At 42.8% G+C, this 27,169-nt stretch overlaps 1 protein-coding gene and 1 long non-coding RNA gene across 2 annotated transcripts; one reads left to right on the forward strand and one right to left on the reverse strand.

Annotated features, from left to right (window-relative positions):
- Positions 1 to 1,376: 1,376 nt before the first annotated feature.
- LOC123163918 (patatin-like protein 2) lies at positions 1,377 to 4,554 on the reverse strand. The gene is made up of 5 exons (XM_044581321.1): positions 4,348 to 4,554; positions 4,080 to 4,261; positions 2,466 to 2,604; positions 2,175 to 2,339; positions 1,377 to 1,889 (listed from the first exon to the last, which is right to left on the reverse strand). The coding sequence occupies exons 1-5, from the start codon at positions 4,552 to 4,554 to the stop codon at positions 1,377 to 1,379; spliced, it is 1,206 nt and encodes a 401-aa protein (XP_044437256.1).
- Positions 4,555 to 7,921: 3,367 nt separating this feature from the next.
- LOC123169402 (uncharacterized) lies at positions 7,922 to 10,682 on the forward strand. The gene is made up of 6 exons (XR_006484787.1): positions 7,922 to 8,055; positions 8,486 to 8,678; positions 9,033 to 9,547; positions 9,656 to 9,733; positions 9,921 to 10,312; positions 10,387 to 10,682. It is a non-coding gene; the product is annotated as an uncharacterized lncRNA (long non-coding RNA).
- Positions 10,683 to 27,169: the final 16,487 nt, after the last annotated feature.

Genomic DNA, 27,169 nt, shown 5'->3' on the forward strand with positions numbered 1-27,169 from the left:
ATGCTTATGTAAATGTCCCTAATTTATTCTATTATATCTAAAAATGTCATATGTCTACACTAAATCAGGACGTCACTTATGTAGAGGATTATTCCTTGCTGTTGAACTGCTTACGCAGAGAACTTGTGCAACTAGTGATGGATCTGTACGTGGGCACCACAGCCGCTGGGATCTTCCCGGCCTTCCTCTCCGGCAACGCAGTTACCTTTCCTCCTACCACTCACCCCAGTAGCAGTCATGTCCCGTGCTTGGTCCAGAGACGCTGTTCTGACAATGGAATTTTACCCATGGTGAGCCATGTCGAATTACCCACTGAAACACAACCATACATTAGCATAATAGATAGTAAGCTAGTAGTACTCCCTCCGTTCCAAATTACTAAACCACGACTAGTAATTTGGAACGGAGGGAGTACATATCAACTCACTATTTCAATTTACGGTAGTTTGAACAACATATATTACAAACAGGTAGTACTTATTATTTCAGTTAAGTGGTACGCCTAGTACTCTGCTACTAGCACACATGGTTAGAACTTACTGTTAAAGGCCACAACCCCATTGAAGGTCCTGCTTATTCGTTAAACTCTTAGCTCGGCTCATAATGAATAGAGACAATCATTTCAGCTCGTTAAACTTAACAAGCTCAATGAACGAGCTAACGAGTTTCATGAGCAACACATTAAGCTCATTAGGACATCACAACACATTCTTATCATAAGTGGCAACATTTTCGTGGCACCTCAACCCATCAATTAGCGTGTCTCCTCTTGTGGTCGCCATATTACTTCATAAAAATCACAATCACACTCTCATCACGTAGGCCGTAACACCTTGTAGTCTATTAACGACTGCTCACGGGGGCTCACGAGCTTAACGAGCTTCAAATGAACATAGCAGATTTTTTTTTTTGCTTCATAAGCGTAACGAGCTGAGCCTTAACGAACCGAACAGCTCATTAATCCGCCCACGAGTTCTCAAAACAATTATATCAAATTGGAGCCAGTAACCAATCCCAAGATGGAAAAATTGGACTTTCTCGGCCTAGAAACGGATAAGAAAGAAAAAATGAGGTAAAAATAATTCATAATTTCAGTATCTTTAGTATCTAAGTATAAATACTAGAGGTAACATGCACGTCATTTATTCTGATGCAACTCACAGTATGTCTTAGAACACATGCATGTACATATATAGCAACTAGAATTCGGTGATTACTTGTACTCTCCTACTCGGAGAGTGACATTGTTCCCGTGTTTATATCTACAGAAAATGAACATATATAAACATTAGCCCTCTCTTTTTTGGCGAGCTATAAACATTAGCACTCGTGGTACTCTCCAACTCTAGGGCGGGGGGATGTTCATATATCAAGTCTCAAGCTAGGTCACCCTCCTTGAGAAGCCTGGCTTTGCGCTCTTCTGACAACATGCGTGCGAAATAGATCAACTCCTCCTCGTTGGTGCCCCTATTTTTAGAGTCAGGCTCGTTCTTGCCGGTTTCGACGTTCACCTTGCACACCTGCCTCTTCAGCAACGACTTGCCAATGTCAACGAGCCTGTTGAGGTTCTCCGACGTGGACACATCGACAAAGGCTGTTTCACCATTGAGCCCATCGTCATGGATCCGGAGGTAGCGCTTCTCGCAGTGAAGTGCCTGGAAAAGCACAGAGGCATGGATGTCGACAAGGTCAGTGCTACCCCTGTTGTAGAGCCACCCGAGGACGCCCCACTTGCTGCACTGGGCGATGTCAAACTTCTCCTCGATCTTAGCCGCTCCAGTGCCCAATGAAAGGATCATGAACTTGCCGTAGTCCGCCGGCTTGATAGGAAAGAAGTCAGGGTTTCCCATCAAGATCTGCTTGCTCACGTCGGTCATTGCCAACAACGTCTGTGCGCATGCCATTTTCAAATATTAGACCGAGAACAATACTTTGATACCACAACACATAATCATGTCACATAGGTTAGCGGTTGTAGATTAGGGATGCAAGTAGGGTGGGTTGACGGACACTATACAAACATAGTGCTAATTATCGATAAGTGATGATCTAATTGATGAGTTTTAACAGAACACAGTATTTATAAGCCTAATTAATAGAGGTTGTCAGCAAAGTCTCATCAAGCCTCAATCACATTCATTGTCAGTTCGAGTTGACATGCATGCACAACTCACCGGATTGTTTGACGCGACTCCTCCGTCAATGAGGTTGAAGGCTCGTGGCTTACCGTCCTCATCCTTCGTTTCGAAATGGTGGCCGGGGAGGTAGGTCGGTGCAGCAGACGTGCCGATGCAGACATCTGATAGAAGAGCGTTCTTGGAGACATCCTTCATGGCCTGTACATTTTAATTCGGTAATTAGCTATGCACAGAGAGAGATAGAGTGATACACGGACGTAGCCCCATAGGTTTATGTTCATCACATACATCGTAAGTTGAGAAGATTGTAGGCTGCAGGAGCTTTATGTCGAAGGTGGGGATCACAATGTTTGAAAGCGTCTGATCGACTCGCGTGTCCCCGAGCAGCTCCTTGACGACCGAGCGGAGGTGATCACCATCGTACTTGGGTCCGGTCATGCTCTTGAACAATCCGAAAGGCCCTTTGCTACAAACATAATTGATATCAGTTAAGATACTATAAGCTCTCTTGATTTGGAGCATCCAGGTGCCTCGTGGTTTGTGGGGGACACTGCAACCGCCCGCAAGGTTGTGTGTTGTTGCTTCCTGTTTGTTTTATTATTATTATTATTATTATTATTAATCTTAATCTTTATTGATTTATTTTTGTGAAATTTTTAAAAAATATGATTTTTTAATTCAATAATAAATTAAATTCATGAATATTTCTAAATTCATGAACATTATTAATGTTTGTGGATATTTTTTAAATTTGTAAATATTTTTTCAAATCCATGAATATTTTATAAATATCCAAATATTATTTAGAATTCAGGGTTTTTTAATTTGGAACATTTAGAAAAAAATACTAGTAACGTATTAAGCTCTCTAGATTTGGAGCCCCCGGTGCATCGGGGGCCATGGGAGTGGGATAGCTGGCCCCACCCATAACGGTAAGTGTCGTTGGTTGATGGCTCATGTTTGTTTATCCCTTTATTATTACTTTTTCTTTTCCTTGTTTTAGTTTTTCATATTTGAATTCATAGACATTTATTAAAATATGTGACCACTTTAAGAAATTGTAAACATTTTCATAAATCCAAGAAATAAATAAATTTATTAATACTTTAAAGGTTCATGAACATTTCCGCAGCTTGTATTTTTTAATATGTGACCTCTATTTGACATTTGTCAATATATTTTTCAAATCTATGAAAATATTAAAAATATCTGAGCACCTTGTACAATTCATGTTTTTTTATCTGAAACATTTCTAAAAATCATGTTTTTTTTATATGAAACATTTCTAAAAATCCAAGATTTAAAAAAAATCCGTGAACATCTTTAAATTTAACGAGTTTTTTCAAATACAAAATGATGGCAAGCTTATTGTACAATAGCAGTTGAGCGAGAGGGAAAAAATGCTAAGCAAGCAAGTTGAGCAGGGAGCCAAGCTGAGCGGGCGGGAGCTTCGTGGGCCGGCACAATGGTCTGACACACGATCACAGCAAGATCGAAATGTGTATGGACACCACAACCACACACGAAACAACTCTACTCTCTTCTCAGAAAAGAAAAGTCTCTAGCAGCACCCCCATCGTGATATACGAATGAAAAAACACCACCATAACATAATTAAAACCCAGGACAACATAGATAAAACCAAAACAAAACAATCCACTGCAATAACCTGCTAGACCCCTAAATAAAGAATAGCGCGACGAAGCGCTTATTATCCTCTAGTATCATTCATGTGTATGATGCTGATATTATTATTATTATTATTATTATTATTATTATTATTATTATTATTATTATTATTATTATTATTATTATTATTAGTGGGTTATGCGGATTATATAGTACACGGACTCACTCGCAGTTGCATGCATACATCTTAGTTATGCGTGTATATTATAAATCAATAAAATATCATGTATAGAAAAATATAGACTTGCTGACCTGACCGGAGGGAAGATATTTGGGCAGTGTTCCATGTAGAAGTCATTGATGTCCTTGGCGGCGAAGAGCGGACGGCCGTCGGCGTTGGGCGCGGTGAGCATGGCCGTCACCAACCCTCCGGTGCTCGTCCCGGCCATCACGTCGAAGTAGTCTGAGATCCTCGCGTCCGGTCCATCAAACTCCTGTATGGATGGACATCACACACGTGACAGACCCAGCAACAGTAGACGCAAGCAGCAGCATGATGGAGGTCAGAGAACTGAGTTACCTGGAGCTTTTCTTCGAGGAAAGCTAGGATAGTCCCGGGGATGATGCCGCGGACGCCGCCGCCGTCGATGCTCAGCACGGTGACGATGCTCCCATACGCCGGCGGCGGCGACTTGGGAGTGGCGAGCGACGGCACGCGGCCGCTGAGCGCCCGCCTCGCCGGGTTCTGAAGGGTCAGGGGCCCGTTGCTCTGCTCCGGCCGTCGCATCCTCACTCAGATCGATCACTACTAGCTAAAGCTAGACTGACGATCGATCGGTGTAGTTAGTTGAGTTGGTCGATGCATATAGTATGTGCTAACATATTTATACTCTCGCGCGGATGCAGGGATAGTGATCTAAAACGGCTTACATTTATTTACAGCGGGAGTTTATTCCATCCTGGGTCTCTCGCTAGCTAGCTAGGAAAAGTCAAAAGTGTAGTTAGGTGTTAGAGCATCTACAATAAAACATAGCAAATTCAGGCGCTCAAACGTCCGACACTGATTGGGCACGCCTCATATTTTTGTTTTCACACTTGCGTTCCTCATATTCGAAACCTCAAAACCATGCAACGCTATGTAAAACATGATCAACACGCGGTTCATCGAATCAACATTTCATCGCCAGAAATCACCATTTCCTCGCCGTCCTCTTCCCTTCTGGTAGCCGGCGCGGTTGTGCCCCTCCTCCAAGTTGGCGTCGGCATGCGGAGGTGCGTCGTCGTTGGAGCTGGAGGTGGAGCCGTCCATCGGGTCGGAGTCGGAGATGTACATTTTGCCCGACAGCCTGCGAAGCAGGCAGTTATGCTCCTTCGCATGGCAGGCCGCCTTCGCCTTCGCCGCCACGTCCTTGTTTGCCTTGCACTCCGACAACTCGATGGCGAGTCAGAGCGCCTTGCATTCTTGCATCAAAGGCGTCGCGCATCCGTCTCCACTTTCGTGAAGGGCGCCCTCCTCGACATCGTCGAGCTCCGCTTCACGGAGCAGGCTCGATCAGTCGTTGTCGGGGCCGGATTTCACACCGGAGGCTACGCTGCTTTGGTCACCGGCCATCGAATGGGTTCAAAGCGGATCAGAAGTGGAGTGATGGAGAGGGGACTGAAATGGAGTTTGGATTGACTGCGGTCTAGGATTTTCCGAATGATAATATTTATGGGTCACGCGTGTGGCAGGCTGGGCAAAGCCGACGTGGCGGAAACGCCCGTACCGTTTTATATCCGCCTCACATTTGGTCTGTATATGAGAGGCGTCAGATAGCCCGAACGTTTGAGGATGATTTAAAGCGTTCGTCGAGGTTGGTTTTTCACAACTGAACACTGATTAGGTTGTTCGTGCGGACGTTTGCGAACTGTTTGAGGTGCCCGGCCGGCTGTAGACGCTCTAGCCTAGCCGATTACTAAGCCGAGCCCGCGGGGGTGGGCGGGGCCCATGCATCCATCGACCTCAGCCCGTCATGGTCGATGCCTCGGAGGAAGGAATATATGTATGTACGTGCGCACCGTCCACGCTCTTTCTGTACCAACTGGATCCAGTAGCGCGCGTGCAGGTGTTTCGGCCGTTTAACTTATGTTATCCGCTGATGCTCCCATGGACACGTAGTACGTATCCATCACATGGTACGTAGGTGTAGTTTTTTTTGCCAGGTACGTACATGTACCGAGAGTGTTTTTTTTCTAACACTGTATAATGCAGAGGCTCACGTAGACGCATATACAATTACCCTTATGAACACAGACACACACATCCTGCTCCTACTAGCCGACACAATATTTTGAGATTGACGAAGTCTCACAGACCATTTCGTAGTCGAATGTAACGTCTCTTCTCACTGAACGAACATCGTCGGAAAATTCAAAAAAAATTCAAAAAAATGCGAGGGTACCTCATACGTGTAGTTAACTCATCTGTTTCCTTTCCCATGACCTAATTATGTCACTAGTTAACATGAGGGTGACTAGGTGAGGATGGAAGATGATGTTCTCGGTGAAAGACTTGCTGGTCAGGATTAGTCTATGGTAAGTAAAAATATCATCAGAAAAAGTTTAAGACCTGCCCCCTTGTGTGTAAAGAAAACATATCATCAGAAAAAGTTTGTTGATGGTTCCTGTTTGTTTTTTCTTTTAGTTATTCTGGTTTTTTCTTCTCTTTCTTTTTATAATTTTGGCGCACTTTAATTCATGAATATCTATTAAAGTTCGTTAATATTTAGAAAAAATGTTATTTTTTTGTAAAATTCAAGAAATAAATAAATTCATGAATAGTTTTAAAGTTCATGGATTTTTTCAAAATTTGTAAAAAATAAATTTGCGAACTTTATTCGAAATTTTGAATATTTATTCAAATTCATGATTATTTATAACCATGTTTTCTAATTTTTGAACATTTTTTAAAGTCCAATATTTTTTAATATCCAATATTTTTCAAAAAGTTGAAATAATAGCTGGAATTTTACAAAATAGCGGTTGAGAAAGCGACAAAAGAAAAAATCTAAACCCACGAGTGGAGCAGGGAGCCAAGATGAGCGAGCGGGAGCTTCATGGGTTGGCCCATGTGAACATTATAACAGCAATTCCACGGTTTTCAGCAAGGAATAGGAGCTCCCAAATGGCACACACAACGACCACCGGTTGACACCGAGATCGAAATGTGTAATAACACCACAACCATGCGCTGAACAACCCTACTCTCCTCTTAGCACACATATTGTCTCTAGCAGCACCCCATCATGATATACGAATGTACAAAACATCATCAAAGCATAATTAAATCCGAAGAGAACTTAGATAAGAACAAAATGAAGCAACCAACTGTAATAACCTGCTAGAGGAAAAAAGACAATCCCACTAATGTATTATACACTATAAAAATACTTGAACGAAACACACAAAAAAAACAAAATCATGTATCTCTAGCACATGTATTATTCATCATAGAAATACTTGAATTTGTCCTTTTTGTGTAGCTCACATCGTGTGTAGTTTTCTTTCAGAATTAGTTTGGACTTAAAATGTTGATTTCTGTTTTTCTTCTCGAAAAATTTCAGACTCCATGGAGCCTTAGCTCGGCAAGCTTTGGGAAAGGAGTCATGTGGCCGGACGTGAGCCTCAGGAAGAGGACGACGTGCATCGTCGTCAGCGAGGACAAGAACAAGGAGTCGGCACCAGCATCTTATTCCTCGGAGTTTGGATCAGTGCCAAGTGCGTTTTGATGCAATTCTTGGTAATATTTTGCACTTAAAACTTGTGCACACAAAGAATCTGGGTTCTGAACTAGTCGCTAACAATGCTTTGCTAACGTAGCAAGATTAAACCTGTGTAGGTCCATAAATCTCAATCCCCCTTTCTTCTTTGGAATGCACAACATAGAAAGATTTGATTTCTTTTCTATTACAACAATCACCATCACAGTGGAGAGTGAAAAATGGAAAATAAGAGGATTTTCTCGAGCTGTTTGAACTAAAAGCCAAGCCCAAACATAAAACAAGAGGATTTTATGGCCCGGTCTAATAAGCTATCCGGTCCAGCCCAGCCCAAATTAAGCACGTCCACATTTCTCACTCTCACTCGCTCCGTTTACGAGCGGAAGCAGAGGAGGATCCAAAGAAGAAGAAAAAACGAGTGGAAGCAGAGTGTGGGGGGAACAATGGCCGTCGCCGGAGGAGATCGCCGCGGCCTCCGCCGCGTCGACACCGTCACCGTCGCCAACGCTTCTCCTTCCGATTCCCTCGAGGTACGTGCGCTCCCTAGGACTATCCGGCCACCTTCTCTCCTGCCGCCCCCAAGCACCCTGGAGCGGACAATCTGACGCAGGAACCCTAGAACCAATTGAGATGCTCTTTCTTGTTCTGTAGGAGGAACTTCAGTTTATTTCTGTTGAACTGAAAGCCAAGGGGTTGAGCCGTATAGTCAAATAAACAATGCCATTTTTATTGTATCTCTAGGAATTTCATTGTGTTATTATTAAGTGGGAGAAGGAAGTAATATTTTGTTCTTCCTCCTGGAGTAATTTCTTACATAGACAGCAGGAACCAATTAACCAAGTAACTGGGTAATGATAAATTTATACATTACTCATGCTCTTAGCAATTTATCTTAGTCACTCATTGTTTTTAAATAACCGGTTCATTCTTCTAATCTTTCTTATTCTCCATTTACTGCAGAGAAGCAGCAACCTGTCTACGGTCCCTGCCGTCTCCAAGCTCCAAGGCTGGGCAGAACTCCCGGATGCCCTGCTTCACTCCATTGTTGATCTGTTGGGATCCTTCACTGACTTTCTTTCCTTCGCTTCCACCTGACACCCTTGGCGTGCTGCCTTCTCCTCGGGTCTGATCAGTGGCGGTGCCAGAAGTTCAAGTATGTGATGTCAATTTTGAACTTGTGATGTCAAATACATGTGTATTTACAAATTTTCTACCATCTTCTGCATAATTTTTACTTGTAGTTAAGAGTTTCACCAAAATGTTGTGTGGTCAAGTGACCACACTGCTTGAACGTGGCTTTGCCACTGGGTCTGATAGTTGATAGTCCTGACCAGCAAGCTCTGAAACTTTGATATGGGGGATGATGCTGGCACTCCTCAGATTTGGTTGGAGTATAATAATGGATTTGTTCTCGGTTTCTAGCCTCTTTGTTCAGCATGTCTGATAATGTTGTTCATCTTTAAGCCAGCTCTACCAGCTTCTTACGAAAAATTACCTCTTCAAGCAGAAAGCAGAGACTTTTGCAGCTTGGATTGGACAGGGGATGTTCATAGTGGAAGGAGCACTTAAGCTTTCGCAGCTAGTTTCATCCTCTAGTTTTGCACCTTGTAAGAGATCTTCATGGTGGCAACTCAAGCTTCTGCAGTTTGTTATGTCTTCTGTTTAGCTCTGCTGTTTAGGGCAAATTTTCCTGAAGTTATATATATACTACGGCCTTGTGATTTATCAGGCATGGGCAAGGGATTCTTCGTCGGTTCTTGTAACATGAGTGGCCTTAGATGCATGGCTTGATTCCAGGTTGCAATTGCATCAAAATGACTGTTGACTGAAATGAAAAGAGCACCTGGTTTGTTGTATGGTTGCTGTCCCTCAACAGAGCTTCAAAGTTGCATCTGTCATCTGGATTGATTTTATATTATGAGAATTTGCTGCAGAAGATTCAGTGGATTGGAAATTGTTTAATTTCCAAGTTCGTTCTAAGCAGAAACCATGGGAGCAGAGCAGATCGACGAATCACTAAGTGTGAGTTTCTGTTCCTCAGTAACTTGTGTCTTCTAATTTGTTGCCAAGCAAGGTGCAATATTATGTTAGCATAGAATGCTCAAATGTACGCTCCCTTAATTGCTGTAGGATGTACAATGAATTTTCAGTGGTACCATGAAAGATGTAAGTTACACTTGGTGTCTAGATGATAGAGGACCGTACGAGGTATGACCCCCCCCCCCCCCCCCCCCTTCTTTTTTTGTAAAAAAACACACAGAAAGGTTCCTGCTTTCTTTGGCTTATCTCTGTTGTCCCAATAGGCAGGAGTTACAGTTATTAGTAAATTTGAGTTGAATACTCTACCCTCGAAAATTGTTGCGATCCCCAATACTTATGGGTTATCATCATACAGCGAGGACCTAATTGGTTAACTCTTCGTGTACATGGTGACTTGACAAAGCGAGGCGTGAGAGGAGGTTTCCGCTTTAATGCAGCGGGTTGAGAGGGGAGATACTATCTCACAACGAGACCAACTCTCATGGTTGAGCCGTTTTGATGAGAAGCTACGCATGATTTACTATTACATGTAGACGATCTTCGGATGTTTCAGTTCCTCGTCCAGCACATGTCCGCCATGTCCCTCTCTGCAGTGTTCAGAACCACGACCCTCTGTGCACCGTCCAGAACCATGACCCTCTGTGCACCGTTTAGAACCACGTTCTTCACAACCAGGGACCTCTTCCTGGCGTCAGCCACCTCCTTCACAACCAGGGAGCTCTTACTAGCAGCATCAAATGGAACTAGGTAACACTACTTTGTACATTCTTTTAAACGTTCTAGGTTCACAAATCAATTTTATATGTTTTACTTTACCACAGTCGACAACCAGTCGCAACTGTTCATGCATTCAGTGCAGTCACCGATGCTTAGTGGTGCTGCTTTGTTCTTAGAGGGCGACGGCGACGCCGACGACCAAGCTGCAAACACTTATGACTTATCGCAGACAGTGCTTCACACTCCACGACCTCCACTGACGCAGGAAACACAGACAGTGACACGCGAGGTTATCTATGGTCATGGCTATCGTGAGGCTCGTCCACCGCGTGAGTGCTTATCACCTTCCGGTCCTTGTCCGAGGGAGATACAGATTCGTCGTCGACCCCAGCAATGATATGGTTATCTATGTATGAGTCATTATCTATGTTAGTTTTTGACTTTTATCATGTGTGAGAAATTATCTATGTATGAGACATGCTTCATGCCTGTATGTGTTACTATCGCACTTGCTTCTATCTGATCAAGAGACATATATCTACCCATGTATGCAAGAGACATATTACTATTAATTCGCATTGTTATTCCTGTTACATTTCCAAAGAGACTGCAACATATAATTAAGATACAAGTACATCTGAATAATACGGTACGGCTGAACTTAAAAAATACAGCTTACAAACTACATGAAGGCATCATCCTCATCCTCCATCGATGCAGCACTCTTTCCCTTCGACGATGTGGTACTCTTGCCCTTCGATGATGCGGTGCTCTTGGCCTTCATGCTCGGCATGAAGATATCGTCTTCGTCTTTGATGTCGGTTGTTCATAAATAAGTATGCTCGGCTGCAATCTTTAGGAAAGTTTCACTCATATGATGTTGCTTCTTCCACCCTCCATGCAACCTGACAAGTTCTTTCTATATCTCCTCATAGGTCCTTGCAGGCCACCCACACCTACTTAACGCGTGAGCCAACTCATTCAGTACGGTGTCACTACTAAGGAGTTCGTCCCATGGAAGTACCCTATTATCTATCTTGAAATCGCTGGCTAATCTCAGAAGACATTGGCTCATCCTAGGATGAAAACTACGATCAAATGGATAACCGGACATCTTGACCAGACTACACTGGACTGCTTACCTACCTTAGTGTGGAGGGAGTTTTATAGGTAGAGAAGAGAAGATAGCGGGAAAGAACGGCGGGAAAAGGATTGGCCGGATTGAGTTGGTGGGATTCAGTTGGATTCATAAGTCAAACTACAAAAAAAAAACACTTTAGCCTAACATAAGCCGTAGAGAGCCTCCCATGCAACTTCGGCCCATCGTTTACGCGAAGAGGTGGGTTCCAGAGGACTCTTTGGCCCACAAATGACCGAAGACAACTCTTCGGCCTAAACGAAGCCGAAAACAGCTCTTCGGCCCAGTTCCACCTCTCTTCGGCTAAAAGTAGACCGAAGACCCTTCTTCGGCCAAGAGTAGACCGAAAATCTCCTCTTAGGACAAGAGGATGCCGACGGGGGGTCATAGATTTGATTTTTATGCATTACATCATATAGTTTCCGAATTTTCTATAAAAACATCATAGTTTCAAAAAATATATCCTAAAACTTGTCTACACTAACAAGTGCAACGTGTCACATATGTCCCTTCAGAAATCGAAGCGGGGAGTCTAGCAAGAAATGGTTTAGCTTTGAGAGACGTCTTCTTTGGCTAGTTCATCTTCGTGATATACTTCAAAAAACCCTGTTATTGAGTATGAAAGCTTGGCATGTTTCCCTAGGGCTGGACTTCCTCAAGGTTGTGAGGTCCCCTCTATGGTGCCTCTTGTCTTTATATACCTCAAGACTTACATCATTAATAAATCCCAAAGTTGTGTTGCTTCCACTCCACATTTTGAGGTGTTATCGTATACAAACATGTTATGGTACTCTGCCAAAGGGGAATTTGTTGTTCTCTTCATCAACATTGATCTTTGCTGCTCCCCTAGTGAAGTTGGAGTAGTCCATCCCTTGGACTATGGGCTTATAGTACTCCCTCCGTCCCGAATTACTTGTCGCGGAAATGGATACAAATGCATGTATCTGGAACTAAAATACGTTTATATACATCCATTTCCGCGACAAATAATTTCAGACGGAGGGGGTAGTAGACATGATTTAATCCCTCCCATGTTCCTCAGCACAATAATCACATGAGCTGACCAACATGATTGTAATACAATGATGTACTCTTTGCAATGCTTATGCTTACGTGATGAATTAGGAATTATTACTTCATGACGATATTATTTGTTATACTTATACATAGTTTATAGATGTACACTGCTCTTCGATTGCTTAGTTGATCCTTGGCCTGTTTAGATGGATAATCAATAGGAGAGTGGTGTGCATTAGTTGAGTTTAATATTACAAGCTACCTCAGTGATAGTTAATAGAAAATGCTTGTATTGTATTATTGTCACTAAGGATAAAAAGATTGTTGACCCAGTGATGTACTTTTATATCACCTTTATGCACCTTATTATTGGGAGAGCTGCTATTGAGTGAACCTATTAAACGTGGTTCAATTTATCATATAAGAAAGCGGTTGTCTTTTCTTTAGGGAAAATAGTGGCTAAGCTCCAGCTCGGTGCACCCCTTTTGTTTTCAACATTTAATTATTTCAAAAATAGAAAAATACTTCCAACCACACTATACATTAATTACTCATTACATCTAGCAATGCTAGTGAGGTTGACTCCCGCACTAGTTGGGGGCACAAGTGGTACCTTATTTTGTGTTGGACCGTAGATTGGTGTAGAGAATAGTGCTTCCATCAATTGATACCTTAGTTTATCACTGAGGGAAGATTGTTGCGAATGAAGTTGCATTTTGTTATCTATAATACCTAAATAGTTGATCCCTAATATTTTATTTCTCTTGACATGCAGCCTATCCATATCAGCACATCTGCCACATCAGCATTCTTTGGGTCACTCTACCTGATTCAGTGTTTCGCAAGGTCACACATCCACCTCTCCTCCCTACAGAAAAACTTTCTCCTTTTCTAGTCCACGACGGCACAATCCGGCCATCCTGCGCCGCTCACTGCCTCCGGCAAAACCGCCAGTCAAGGTCACCTCCGCCCCTTACCAGGATTCCCCCTTCCGGTGTGTGTCGTCGAGCCGGCGTCGGATCCATCTTAGCGTGAGGTGCTCCTCCGCCACAATCTGCCCGTCCTGCGCCGCTAACTGTGTCCGGCACAACGGCGAGTCCAGGTCACCTCCGATCCGTCGATGGCGGCCTCCAACCCGGCCTCGCCCTTCAACAGATATACGTCAAGTACATCGACCTCGACCACAACTTCATCCAGGGGCACCGCGAGTGACTGGTACATCGTAGTTCTCCTGTGCCGCAGAGATTCCAGATTTCCAGTCACCAAGCACAAATCATTGGTTGGTTCATTGATTCCCTGATCCTTGACTGTTCTTTTGTTTTGTGGAATAGGCGGATGGATTCACTGCAAAAAATAAAAAGAAAAAAGAAATAGGCCGATGGGTGTGTTTGGGCCTGGGGATGCCGAGCCACCCACATCTGCCGGCTGCCGCAATGGTCGAAATCACTAATTAAGGAGTACTCGTTGCAAAGAGCACTCCACCTTCCAGGTCACGACAAGTGGCGCACATGCAGCGTGCCACTTGTCGCAACCTGGGAGTTTTCCCTTTTTTCGGTGATCCGTTTATTTAAAATGTTTTATCTCTTAAACCGTGCGTCCAAATCTTGAACCGTTTTCACCATTGGATTTCTCGCGTCGAGATCTTCAAATCTAGATCACATGTTGATAGGTTTTGACGAATTTATTTTCATGAAAAAAAAACGGACGAAAAAACCGAACTGGGAGCACGGTTTTTTTTCCCTTTCCGAAAGAGGCACGCCCGTGCCTCTCGCGAAATCACAACCGTGCCTCTTGTGGAAGCAAAACCATGACTCTCGTGGAAGGAAAAAAAAGAGAACACGTTTTTTTTTCCGTTTCCGAGAGGCACGGCCGTGACTCTCGCGAAAGCACAACCGTGCCTCTCGTGAAATCAAAACCGTGAGTCTCGCAAAAGAAAAAAAATGAAAACGCGTATTTTTTCCCTTTCCGAGAGGCACGACCGTGACTCTCGCGAAAGAACAACCGTGCCTCTCGCAGAAGCAAAACCGTGACTCTCGCGAAAGAAAAAAAAACAGAAAAGGAGTTTTGTTTTTCCCTTTCCGAGAGGCACGGCCATGACTCTCGCGAAAGCACAACTGTGCCTCTCGCGGAAGCAAAACCGTGACTCTGACGAAAGAAAAACAAAACAGAAAACACGTATTTTTCTCCGTTTCCGAAAGGCACGGCCGTGACTCTCGCTAAAGCACAATCGTGCCTCTCACATAAGAAAAACCGTGACTTTCGCGAAAGAGACAAAAAGAAAATGCGTTTTTTCATGTAATTTTTTTTTGAAAACTTTTTTTTCATTGAAAAGCTAAGAAAGACCGGCGGAAAACCAAAACGTCGATTTTTTTTGAAAAAACCCGTTTAGAAAGCCGAAAACGCGTGCGGAAAAATAAAAAAAAGGAAATCAGAAGGGAGCGTCCAGAGCGCGACACGTGGTGAATGGTTGAGAGCGCGCCAAGTGGCGCTGATAGTTGCGAGGCTCCCGAAGGAGTGCTCGTTAACTAGTTGCTCTCCGCAATGGTAGGCTGGTAGCTATTGTTTTTTTGCCAAGTTGAACTCACGCGAGTAGGAATTCCTGCTCATTTGTGTCTGTCATAGGTTTGCGGCAAAGACAGCTAACTTCCGGGTACGCCGAAGGTTCTGTACTCTGTTCTTCAGAATTTGTTCTGTTCTTAGTATTTTTTTCTTATAAAAAAGGTCACATTAAGCGTAAACAACTGACGCTAATAATCTATATATTTCTCTCTTCCTTTTTGTGAATATATATTTCTCTCTTCCACCATCTCTCGGTGTTTATCTTGCTATTAATATTTATTCTAGGACCATTTCACCAAAAAATGAATCTGAACACCCATCTCATACATCTGAATCATACAGTAGGAAGATATGTTGATATCCCTTTGAAGGTAATTAGGCGCATACGATTATGCTAGAAGCAGTCCATGTGTCTATGATGCATTCCTAGCACGAGATCTTTATAATTTTGTTACTATTATCTAACAACATTTTTTTCTTTCGAAAAGGGGGTATGGCCCAGCCTCTGCATCTGAATGATGCATACGCCCAATATTATTAATAAGCAAAATATCCAACATAAGTCTCCAAGTCTCGAACAAAGAAAGAAAAAAGGCTCCATAAGAGCTTAAGAGAAGAAAGGCAAAGCCACAACCGGCTGGCATAAAAAGATAAGAGCACTACATGCCTATCCTATTACATGACCGCCATCCAAACCGGTTGAAAATATCCTGTGCTACCATCTCCCATCGGGTATACCCAGTAACCAAACGCTCCCTGGCCTCCGTCAGAGTGAGTAGCAACCACATACGGATCAACGCAGTGGCTCTAAAGATAACCTGCAAAAAGTTGATATTTGTTGTTCTGTTAAAAACCAAATCATTTCTGCAATTCCAGACTGCCCATAATAAAGCACACACTCCTACACGAATGTGTCTCGCTGTATCATAATTTATTCCATCAAGCCAGTCCCAAATAACGTATTGATAGAACTCGGTGGAGTAATGTTAAAAGCTATGTGGACCGACCGCCACATAATTTTTGCCATAGGACAATCCAGAAAGAGATGTTTGATTGATTCGTGTTGGTCGTAGAAACTAGATCTGGTAGATCCTGTTCAATTATGTTTTGCCAAATTATCCTTAATTAAAATAACTTGTTTATGCACGAACCACATAAACACTTTAATTTTCAAAGGAACTTTAACTTTCCAAACATGTTTCGATCTAGGAAGCACACTAGAGTTGATAACATAAAAATACATGGATTTCACCGAGAATTCGCCATTCTTAGTTAGTTTCCAACACAACTGATCGGGCTGTTGGGACAGCTGAACATCCATTAATCTTCGAACAAGATTGAGCCAAGCTTCCCAACGGGCTCCCACTAGCGTCCTCCTAAATTGAATATTAAGCGGAATGGACTGCATAACTGTTGCAACGCAAGCATCTCTACGCTGAACAATGTTATACAGAGAAGGATGTTGGAGCGCGAGGGGCGTCTCCCCTAGCCATGTATCCTCCCAAAACCTCGTAGCAGTACCGTTTCCAAGTATGAATTTTGTCCTATTGAAAAAGAGTGGTTTAACTCTCATCAGTCCTTTCCAAAATGGCGAATCAGTCGGCCTCACTGTCACCTGGGACAAAGTTCTGGAATGAAGGTACTTGTTCCGCAAGATTTGAGCCCAAGTGGCCTCCGTCTCGACAGAAAGCTTAAACAGCCACTTGCTAAGGAGACATCTGTTCTTCACTTCCATATTCTCAATAACTAGACCCCCTTGGTCTTTCGGCCTACAGATGATATCCCATTTAGCAAGTCTGTATTTTCGCTTAAGTTCATCACTCTGCCAAAAGAAACGTGATCGATAGAAGTCTAGCCTCTTCCGGACTCCCACCGGAACCTCGAAGAACGAGAGAAGAAACATGGGCATACTTGTGAGGACCGAATTAATGAGACCGTCCTTCGTATGACATCAACTTGCCTTTCCAGTAGCTCAATTTCTTCTCAAACAGGTCCTCAATGCACTTCCATTCTCTGTTGGTTAGCTTACGATGGTGAATTGGTATACCTAAATACGTAAAAGGTAAAGCCCCCAATTCACACCCAAATAATTGCTTGTATTCATCTTGTTCATCAATAGCTCTTCTGAAACAGAACAACTCGCTCTTGTGGAAGTTAATCTTTAACCCGGACAATTGTTCGAACAAGCATAACACTAGCTTCATGTTTCGTGCTTTTGCCAAGTCGTGCTCCATGAAAATGATAGTATCATCGGCATACTGTAGAATGGAAACACCTCCATCTACTAAGTGTGGGACGAGGCCTCCTACCTGACCCGCATCCTTAGCCCTTCCTATAAGAATTGCCAACATATTGGCCACTATGTTGAAAAGAATAGGAGACATCGGATCCCCTTGCCTCAGTCCTTTGTGTGTTTGGAAATAGTGACCTATGTCATCATTCACTTTAATTCCAACACTCCCTTTTTGCGTGAAGGAGTCTACCTAGTGTCTCCAGGCCTCATCAAAACCTTTCATACGAAAAGCCTGTTGAAGGAAGGGCCATTTGACCTTATCTTATGCTTTCTCAAAGTTCACTTTGAAAACTACTCCGTCTAGTTTTTTTGAGTGGATTTCATAGAGTGTTTCATGCAGAACGACAACCCCTTCCAGGATGTTTCTGTCTGGCATGAAAGCAGTTTGGGACGGCTGCACGACAAAGTGCGCAATTTGCGTAAGCCTATTAGTCCCGACCTTGGTGAATATTTTGAAACTTACATTAAGAAGACAGATCGGCCTAAACTGCTCAATATGAAGGGCCTCTGTCTTCTTGGGGAGAAAAGTAATCGTTCCAAAATTAAGTTGAAACAGCTGAAGTTGTCCAGAGAAAAGATCATGGAACAAAGGAAGTAAATCCCCTTTGATGATATGCCAACATTTTTTATGAAACTCCGTCGGGAATCCATCCGGCCCTGGAGCCTTATTGTTCTTCATTTGTGAAATAGCCTCAAAGACCTCTTTCATCGTAAATGGGGCAGTTAAGACCTCATTCTCGTCCGACGCAAGTTGAGGTACATCCTCAACCCTAGACTCATCTAAGGACACATAGTTATCTTCCGGCGGCCCAAACAGCTGCTTATAGTAATTGGTGATATAGACTTTCAGATTTTCTTGACCTAAAATCGTCCCCTCTTCCTGCTCAAGCTGAAATATCCGCTTCTTGCGGTGCTTGCCATTTGCAATCATGTGAAAGAACTGAGTGTTATCATCCCCTTGGACGATTTTGCGAACCTTAGCTCGCAAATCCCACTTCAATTCCTCCTCCTAAAGGAGATGTTTCAGTCTCAATTCCGCCTCTATCTTAGTTTCCAGCTCTCTGGTATCTAAAATAGTGGATTCGGCTTTTAAGTCTAGGGACTGAATAAGTAAAAGGAGTCTTTCCTTCTCAGCCTTATAAACCCCATGCGTATGTTTAGCCCATCCACGAAGGAATCTTCGCAGATGCCTAATCTTATTCTGCCATACCATGGTTCTTTTGTTTTTCAAATTTTACTATATTGAACTGGGCATCCACTGCGGAACTAAACTATGCAAAGAATGGTACATAATTAAATGTTTTTTTTCATTGATAAAAAGGACTTAACAAACTATCATCGGTCAAGCATTTGGTTTCCTTTTGTTGACTGGCATATAAAATTTGAGATATGACCATCGGATATGGCTTCCCTTTATATGTTAAAATGCACACTTTTCAACTTCAGGAGAAAGTCCCCCACTTAGCTTTTGATTATCGCTTTTAAGATACACAAACGCATATAGGGACCCATGTAAATAGCAACAACAATTATTAACAGGCTCTGTTGGAAAAGGCAGTGCCTAGAAGGCGCTTAGGCACGCCTAGGCGCTAGGCAATGGCCAAACGCCTCGCCTAGGGCATAGGCAGAAGTCTAGGCAGAGCAAAAAAGAAATTCTCTACCCAAGCAAGAAATCATGCCATATTGCACTGATATGCCAAAAGGGCCATATTCCAATCGTAGTAGCAGGTAGTTAACTTACTTATATGCCCTAAATTAATAAAATACACATATAATAACCACATATACATCCTGATAGTAAAAATTATATAACCGCCTAGGCTGCGCCTAGGGCGCTTAAGCAACGCCTAGGCACTAGGCGAAGGCCAACCGCCTCGCTTACCCTACCGCTTTTTCCAACCTTGTTAACAGGTTACAGATATTTTCCTTTCGTCTCCCTCTCAATTTGATCTGAAACAGTTCTCCACTACTATTAAATCCCTCTGCTGAAACTGCTCTGCAGGTCCATCTCTTCAGCTTCAGGTCCATTCATCTCTTTGAATTGAGTCATGAGAATGATAAGACAACAAGGCTGGGGATGCCTTTACATTGCCCCTGGCTGCTAATTCATAGTTAGAAACATGTATATAGTGCGATCATCATCAAATGCGCCAGCCTGCTTGAGTCATTGGTTCTCCCACCGGTGTGCACTCTGAAATTGTTGTCCACTTCCAGTTTTCATCCTCCCATGCATCCTCTTACCACTGAGCTTATGACTTTGAATTTGTCAGATTATGCTCTAATAACATGAAAGGTGTGCGGAGTTTTGCCGGCAAGGGACACCACTATTTAGTTGTTTCTTAGGTATCTTGCTATTCACATGTAACTTCTCTTTGAAGTAGATACCATGATAATTCGCCCCCTTGAATTTTTCCAGGAAATATATTCCTATAAAAAAGACCAGCTATGAGCTAAATCGACAATCCCTGCTTCAATCGTACTGTTGCTTAAATCATGAATTAGTGGTCACTAGGTTCATCGACTTCAATTGTAGCTAGCCAAGAACACTCTCATTCACCAATGCGTGTATTTGTTCCAAAGTTGTGCTACAAAACGTTAATTGCTGCACTATGGCCTGCGTGTTGAGATCAGATTTTGTCTAGCATTGCTCAAACCACGACTCTTTTGTTTCTTGCTGGGCTGATTGATTCTGATGGGAGGTTTTGTTGCTACAGGAAGATGTTACAGAAGATGGACATCAAGGACTCTAATAAGCGATCTAAGCGGCAAAAATAATTCAGTGGGAAGATGAGGGAGTGCAAGTGGTAAGTCTGATTGAACGCTGGCATGTGCTCTCATAATGCACCATTGTTTGTTTCTACTTTAACATGCAGTTCCAGATCTTCTATATGTGGCCTGATGAAATCTTGCAACCTCTCTATCTGGGTAGTAATACCGAATTCGTTTATGATGTCTTAAATTTATGTAGATTTTTAGACATTTCTTGCAGCTTAATCAATGGGTTTGGCCGTGTACTCAAAGATGAGGAGAAAATCCAGTGGGTGCAGCTACAAATCAGATATGCATGAGGTTCCCTTGAGTGAGGTAAAGATAATACATACTGCAGCCGACTTTTTTTATGCAAATTGCTGCGCCATATGTTTGTAGGATAACCTAACATTGACACTTAGATATCAGTATAGATATCATCCACAACCTCTAAACAGAATGTGAGCTTTGATCAACAAATTTTGAGGTAAGAAGTTTAGTGGAGTTCAGAATATTAATTCGCTCATATGTTTCTCTGGTATTCGACCCCAACATAATAACTAATGCTTACTGGATGCCATGTTTCGGTCCCCAAAAGGAACTTCACGGTGATAGTATAGTCTATTTTTTCTCACTGAATTGCCTTACGCATTGGAAGGGGATGCAAAGAAGATGGTGCCGATGCAACTCTGGCATGGTCCCATATTGAGGCTGCAGATATGGCTTTTAAGGAACCTATGTTCTCAGAAATACTAACTTTCCGCGACCATATTATTTTCACCGAGGTAAAACCAATTTGGAATTATTTTGTACTATACGTTATGGTGCAAAGCGAGGGTTTATGTTGTTCCGACCTTTATATTATTGTCTTCTTCAGGTTCCATAGCTCTCTCATGCATATGTCTTATTGATCATTCTGCTATTCCCATCAGATTAGTATGAAAGGAACTGAAGCATTTTGATAATTTTTTGATTTTTCTTTCATTTGATTTGTCATTTGTATGTTTGTTGTTCAATATATGGTGCACTCCAGTTCAACTTTCTATTATGCGAGTCTCAAGCCTCTCTTCTCACCTCTGTTCAATATATTACATGTTACTATATGGACTTTTGATATTCTGGCTTTGCAACAGGAATGTACACCCAGATTTGACGGTAAACTGTGATTGTGCTTCAAAATGATCTATATATTGAATCGTGTTATTTGATTTGCATACTGTTTGGTATTCTTTGTTTTTAAAGAAAAACACTCAGGGGAGCTATTCTATTATATGTGCCCATTTTTTATGTTTTCTGATTGATTTAGTGACACTTGGAGCAGGCAAGTCCTACCTTTTTTTGTATGGATATCTTTTCAAGGTGAGGCCAGGGCGACCTCAAATTACAAGCTTGCTTAGCTATTTTCACCAAACAACCAACCTTACCTATAGTAATCATGGTTCTTGCAATCTTTCTATCTATCTATCTATCTATCTATCTATCTATCTATCTATCTATACCTCTATATATACCTATACTAATTTGTGCCTCCCTAGAAATTACCATGTTAATCAGTAATTAGGAGCCGTTAATCTGGTGGGACCAAATTATTATGGTGTAGATCTCTCTTCAATCTCTCCCAAAAAGAAAAAAAATCACATGGATATCTCCTCCACGATTGAATCTCTCAATCTCTCAGGTGTAAAAAACTCTCACGTATATAACCATTAGATTTAATATTTAATGGTTAGGATATATTAGGAAACCTGCCATATTTTTAATAAAAGATGGCACACATAATAAAGATGACACGTACAAATGAGAAGTCCACAAGCCCCACGTTGAAAAAGAGGTCCATGTCCCAATTCCCTCAGAAAAGAAAACGTGTACATTTTTCCTTCACAAATTTAGAAAAAAAGCACACGTACACATAAATACTCCTTTAACAAAAAAAAGAGACTTATTCCAAAAAAAAGTGTCTCCAAGAGCCACGTTCAAGTTCCATGTAAAAAAAAAACTGACGTTCAAGTTCCAAGCAAGACAAAATACGTGTGCCCCTCATGCCTTCATAAAAAAAATCACACGCAAAGAAATAAAAGGATATAAGAAAAGACACGTACAAATGAGTAGTCCTCAAGCCCCACGTTAGAAAAAGAGGCCACGTTCTAATTCAACATGCAAGTAAAAGTGTCCGCCTTAGCTTAAAAAATAAAAAGTTTGCACATCAAAATTCCCAGCACACGTACATGTTCCATTGAAAAATTAAAATAAAGACACACAAATAAATACTCCTCCAGTGTCACGTTACAAAAAAAGAGTCAATGCCTACTAAAAAAATTCTTACCTTACGAGATAAAGGCCTGATCTATTAGTTCAATATATGTGAAATCCTCTCATTGTAACATGACCCAATGTATTAGCTTGATATGAGAAATCACATAATTTATTACATGATCCAATGTATTAGCTTAATATGTGAAATCACGTAATTGTCACATAAAAGTAGGATAATATACAGCAATTGTCACGCACAGAAATATCATAGGAAATTTGTTTAGGTATTTTAAATAGGGATATTTAACAACCACATCCACTATAATTTGGGTAAAACATTTTTTCAAGTATAATGATGTACTCTACAATTTAATTTGATACACGAGAGATAAGTTCTCATGAATGATAACCCAGTTTTTCTGAAGTTATAGAAGGGGCACTTCCCAATGGGCCAAGAGGTGACTATGTTCACACTACAAATAGTAAAGGGACTAGCATGACAATTTGCTCAGAGGAATGTATTCGTCGGATCTCCTAAGAGGTAGATCATATATATTAGCATACGCTGATACACACATCCTTTTTACTCAACACTACAAACCATATTTCATATTTTTAATGTCATTATGTGAAGAAAGCAATTGGCTTATGGTAAGATTATGAATGCTCATGTGTGCGTAAACTTAAGAAATTTTGAAGTATATACTCTGACTGAGTTTACAACGCTTATTCAATCTATTCCATCCATGCAGCATTGAGTATCATTAAATAATAATAGAAACGTGAGGGATTAAGTTAAAGGAAGACAACCCTGAGGGTCAGAGGGTGATAAAGTGCTCCGAGTAGTCTTTGTCATTAAACCGATGCAGATTATTCTTATGGTTAAGAAAACGAATACTTTAACACAAATATGAGAAGCAGTGCCGACTATTTTCAAGGGATATTGTTTCTCAAAAACTCACTGCCATTGCAAATGTCATTGCAAGGGCATCTTCTAATATATATACAAGTTGGATATCATTTCACGTAAATGGGGTTCTATAATTGAATTAATTCAGGTTTAGTTAATTAATAAAATGGACCTATCAAAATTAACATACGTATTAATTCTGCTAGAATATAAATTATAAAGTGTTTATTTCTACATATCATAAACTCTCTTCATAAAAATGCATTATTAAAATAATACTGAATGAAATAATAATATTCAAATAGAATATTTTCTAGCCCGTGTGAACGCACGGGTTGACGACTAGTTTAAATAATTGTGTTCTTTTCTGCATGTTAGGGAATATTGCTTTTTTCCAAGAAATTATTCATTGAGTTTGGTTCCATCTAACCCATGATTATCTTTCACTGAAAGATGTATATCTATTTGGTCAGGTTCATCTCTTCATGTTTGCTAAAAAAAAATCTCATCTTCAAACATAATTGCTTACCAATACTTCCGCAGCAACGCTCGGGGTATCATCTAGTTTCTTTAATAACTCAATCATAAAAGTACATACATGGCCTCATCATACAGAGTACGTACTCCATCATACATGATGCGCACAGCCAATTTACATTTTGGAAATAGGTGAAAAATGGAAAATATCTTACATATAAATCAGGTGAAGTATGACCTACCAGCCACAATCAGACTGTGATCATGATGATATGCAGAGTGAAAGCAAAAGCTATAGCATTGAGGAACCAGAACAAGTAGAGAACACTGAGGTAGAAACCCACTAGGGGGAAACGTCGCCCGGCGTGCCTTCTTGTGCGCATGCGGTCTTCTCCGATTTGGGCACGGAACAGTAGCCCTACGCTGGTGATGGTTGGTGCCGGTGCTGCCCACACAAAGCTAAGCACGACCAAGGAGAAGAACGGCAACGCGAAGATGCACCACATGATCCTTTTGATCAAGATAGCATTGTCCAGCCCTGGGACCACGGCGGCCATGAAAGACAGGATCATGCCCATGAGCGCGTACCAAAGGAAGATGAGGGCCAAGCATATCCACGCCGCACTCGACCGCACCGCTGCTCCCCTCCCGTAGATGAGAAGCATGGTGGCGATCATGGAGGAAGCGACCGCCATAGTATCGAGCACCAGAAAGGCGTTGTAGGGAAACGTACCCCGCAGGTTTGGCATGCCCTTGGAGTCGTATCCGCCTGGCACGTTGAACATGGCGGTCAAGGCGATGGTGGCGATGAGCACTGCCACAATGCCTAGGTTCTTGGATAATTTCTCGATCCATTCCTTCATCTCTACGCCCTTCCACGGGAGTATGAAGTCTTGGCGTCGCGTCCCGATACAAACTCCCCGGGCTGATAGCTTGAGCACAAAGCCGATCTGGAACAGGAAAGCATGTAGCTAATTTTCTACTGATAATAAGGTAGTTTGTCAATCTAGACAAGAACAAACATTGTGCACATAACTATTTTTCACATGCTATGCTACATTAATTAACGCAATATGGGTTTTTTACGTACCATGGGCAAGAAGCTGGTAATATCCGAGACGAGGTCAAATGGTGTCCTCCCTTCATTGTTAGCAATGTTCAAGTCAAGGAGCTCGCTCTGCAAAATTGCAAGCTTTGGCTTCCCAGCAAGCACGGCCGAGTGCAGCGGCGTGTTCCCGTTATTGTCTTGCTCATTCACCACTCCGCCGGCGAACGTGCTACCGACGACGTATTTTACCACGGATTCGTGGCCGCGCTCGATGGCAACATGGAGGAAGTTTCTGCCGTTGTTGTCGGTAACCTCTGCCGCGTCTGGGCAAGCTTGTAAGATGTCGCGGATGACGTCCACATGGCCCATCCATGCCGCGATATGCAGAGGAGTGAAGCCTTGTTGGTCTTGCAGATATATGGCTGACGGCGCTGAGCTAATAAGCTGGCTGACGATCTCCGGGTCGCCGTCGGACGCAGCATAATGCAGGGGAGTGCTTCCCAATCCATCAGTTTCTTTAGCCAGATCCAGGCTCCATCTCAAAACATAACTTGTAATTTCTGCAAAAGAGGTCCGAAAATTAGTACTCTGTCCAAGTCCAGCCAAACGTCCAAGCTTCTTTTATGTAAGTAACTGGGTCACCGGCGAACCTGCGCTTTGTAGAACAGCTGCGTGCAGAGCATTCTGGCCGTTGGGGCCAGACGCAGAGGCAGCTGCGTGCCTACGTCCGACCAGAGCTTTCACGATGCCTGTCGAGCGGCATGACACGGCGAGATAGAGGGGCGACACCCCAGCGTCGTTCACACCGCACGACAAGGCCGGAGCAGCCACCATCAGCCTCTCCACCACCGCCCGGCGCCCGTGCCGCGCCGCCACATGCAACGCCGTGTGCCCGTGTCCCCTCGGCTGTTCCTCGACAGCAGAACCCGCGCCGCCCCTGGCCCATGCGCACGGTCTTGGGCCAGCCTGATGAGGAGGGAGACCATCTCGTGGTGCCCCGCCCTCGCGGCGACGTGCAGCGCCGTCTCGGACTTGGAGTTCCCGCGTGGGAGAAGCTCGGCAGCATCCGCCGGCGTGCCCGCGAAGAGCCTTCTCACCAGAAGGACGTGGCCCTGGCTGGCCGCTATGTGAAGGACCGTGTTCCATCCAGCGGTGACCTCGTCGAGGCTGCACCGGCCGTCGTGTGCTCTTCCTTGATGATCCTCAGCTGTGAGACACAGGTACGTAGTAATAGCACTACCATTACAATTCAGATGTATGTATCTGTATGTATATATAAGTTGTAGCGCCAGGAGATTGGAATGGGTTATCCACGAATATATGTATGTCCACACCCAATTATAGTGAGAAAAAAAAAGCGATTTTGCTTCATTGCAAAAGGTAAAAAAAGAAAGAAGACGGTGAAAATAATTACATGCTCTGGCGGGAGAGAATCATAGTTCAAAAAATTCTACCTGCGTCTCCAAGAAGACGATGCAGATCGTTTGCCGCCCCAAAGAAGGCCGCGCGATGAAGCTCCGGGCATATGAACGTGCGTTGGGCAACCAGCCCCTGGGCTGGGCAGCTGCTCTGACATTATCGCGGTCATCTCGAGGAAGCGGCAATACCCGTAGTAGGAACCTCGCGGCCGGCGAGCCCCTGGCACGGCTCAACACGGCAACCAGGTCTTCGTCGTGGACGCGGAGCGCGCTGCCACTTATCATAACGTCCTCAATAATCAGCTCCATATCTCTTTTCCTCCTTGGGTATCACAAACGTCCTAGACTCGATCTTCTTCTTCTTCTTCAAACTAATAAAGCGGATTAACTAAGACTTGTTGGAGTCGGGGGAACCACTTGGCCACTACTCTGTTGTTTAGATGCACTAGGCCACAACTATTACAATCACATAGTACTACGTGTTTGCATGTTCGGACAAGCCAACAAGAAACGGAATACGATGATCTCCTCACTTTTCTTTTCCTTTCTCCAAAAGAGTGCTCACCACTGGAACCCAAAACTTTGTCTAATGGCGGTTGTTTGACGAGTGCATTTCGTTGGGTACTGCCGTGCTAGGCAAAGAGTAATGCTACACACAGGGGGATTCACAGAGGTTTTACGGGCTAATTGAAGATTAATGGCTGTGATTTAGTTAATTAGGACGGCCCCACCGCTTAGAATCAGGCGGGGCCAATTAGATTACAGCACGTCCTCCACCTCGTGAAAGCCAGTTGAATGTAGTATTATCGCTAGGCAAACATATATAAGGAACGACGAGTGCTCACCACTGAGGAATTCTTCTTTTTTGCGGGTGACGAATTATGTTGTTGACATTGCTCGTCACCCGAGGAAAAAAGATAGCTTCTGAGAGCTGCTGACATAAGGAAAGAAGAAGAAAGCTTTTTTTAGAGAAAGATGAAGATAGGATTTTTTTTTGAGAAACGAGAAGGTAGTTTCTTTTAGCGA

Source organism: Triticum aestivum, chromosome 7D, assembly GCF_018294505.1.
Source record: "Triticum aestivum cultivar Chinese Spring chromosome 7D, IWGSC CS RefSeq v2.1, whole genome shotgun sequence".
Lineage (NCBI taxonomy): Eukaryota > Viridiplantae > Streptophyta > Magnoliopsida > Poales > Poaceae > Triticum > Triticum aestivum.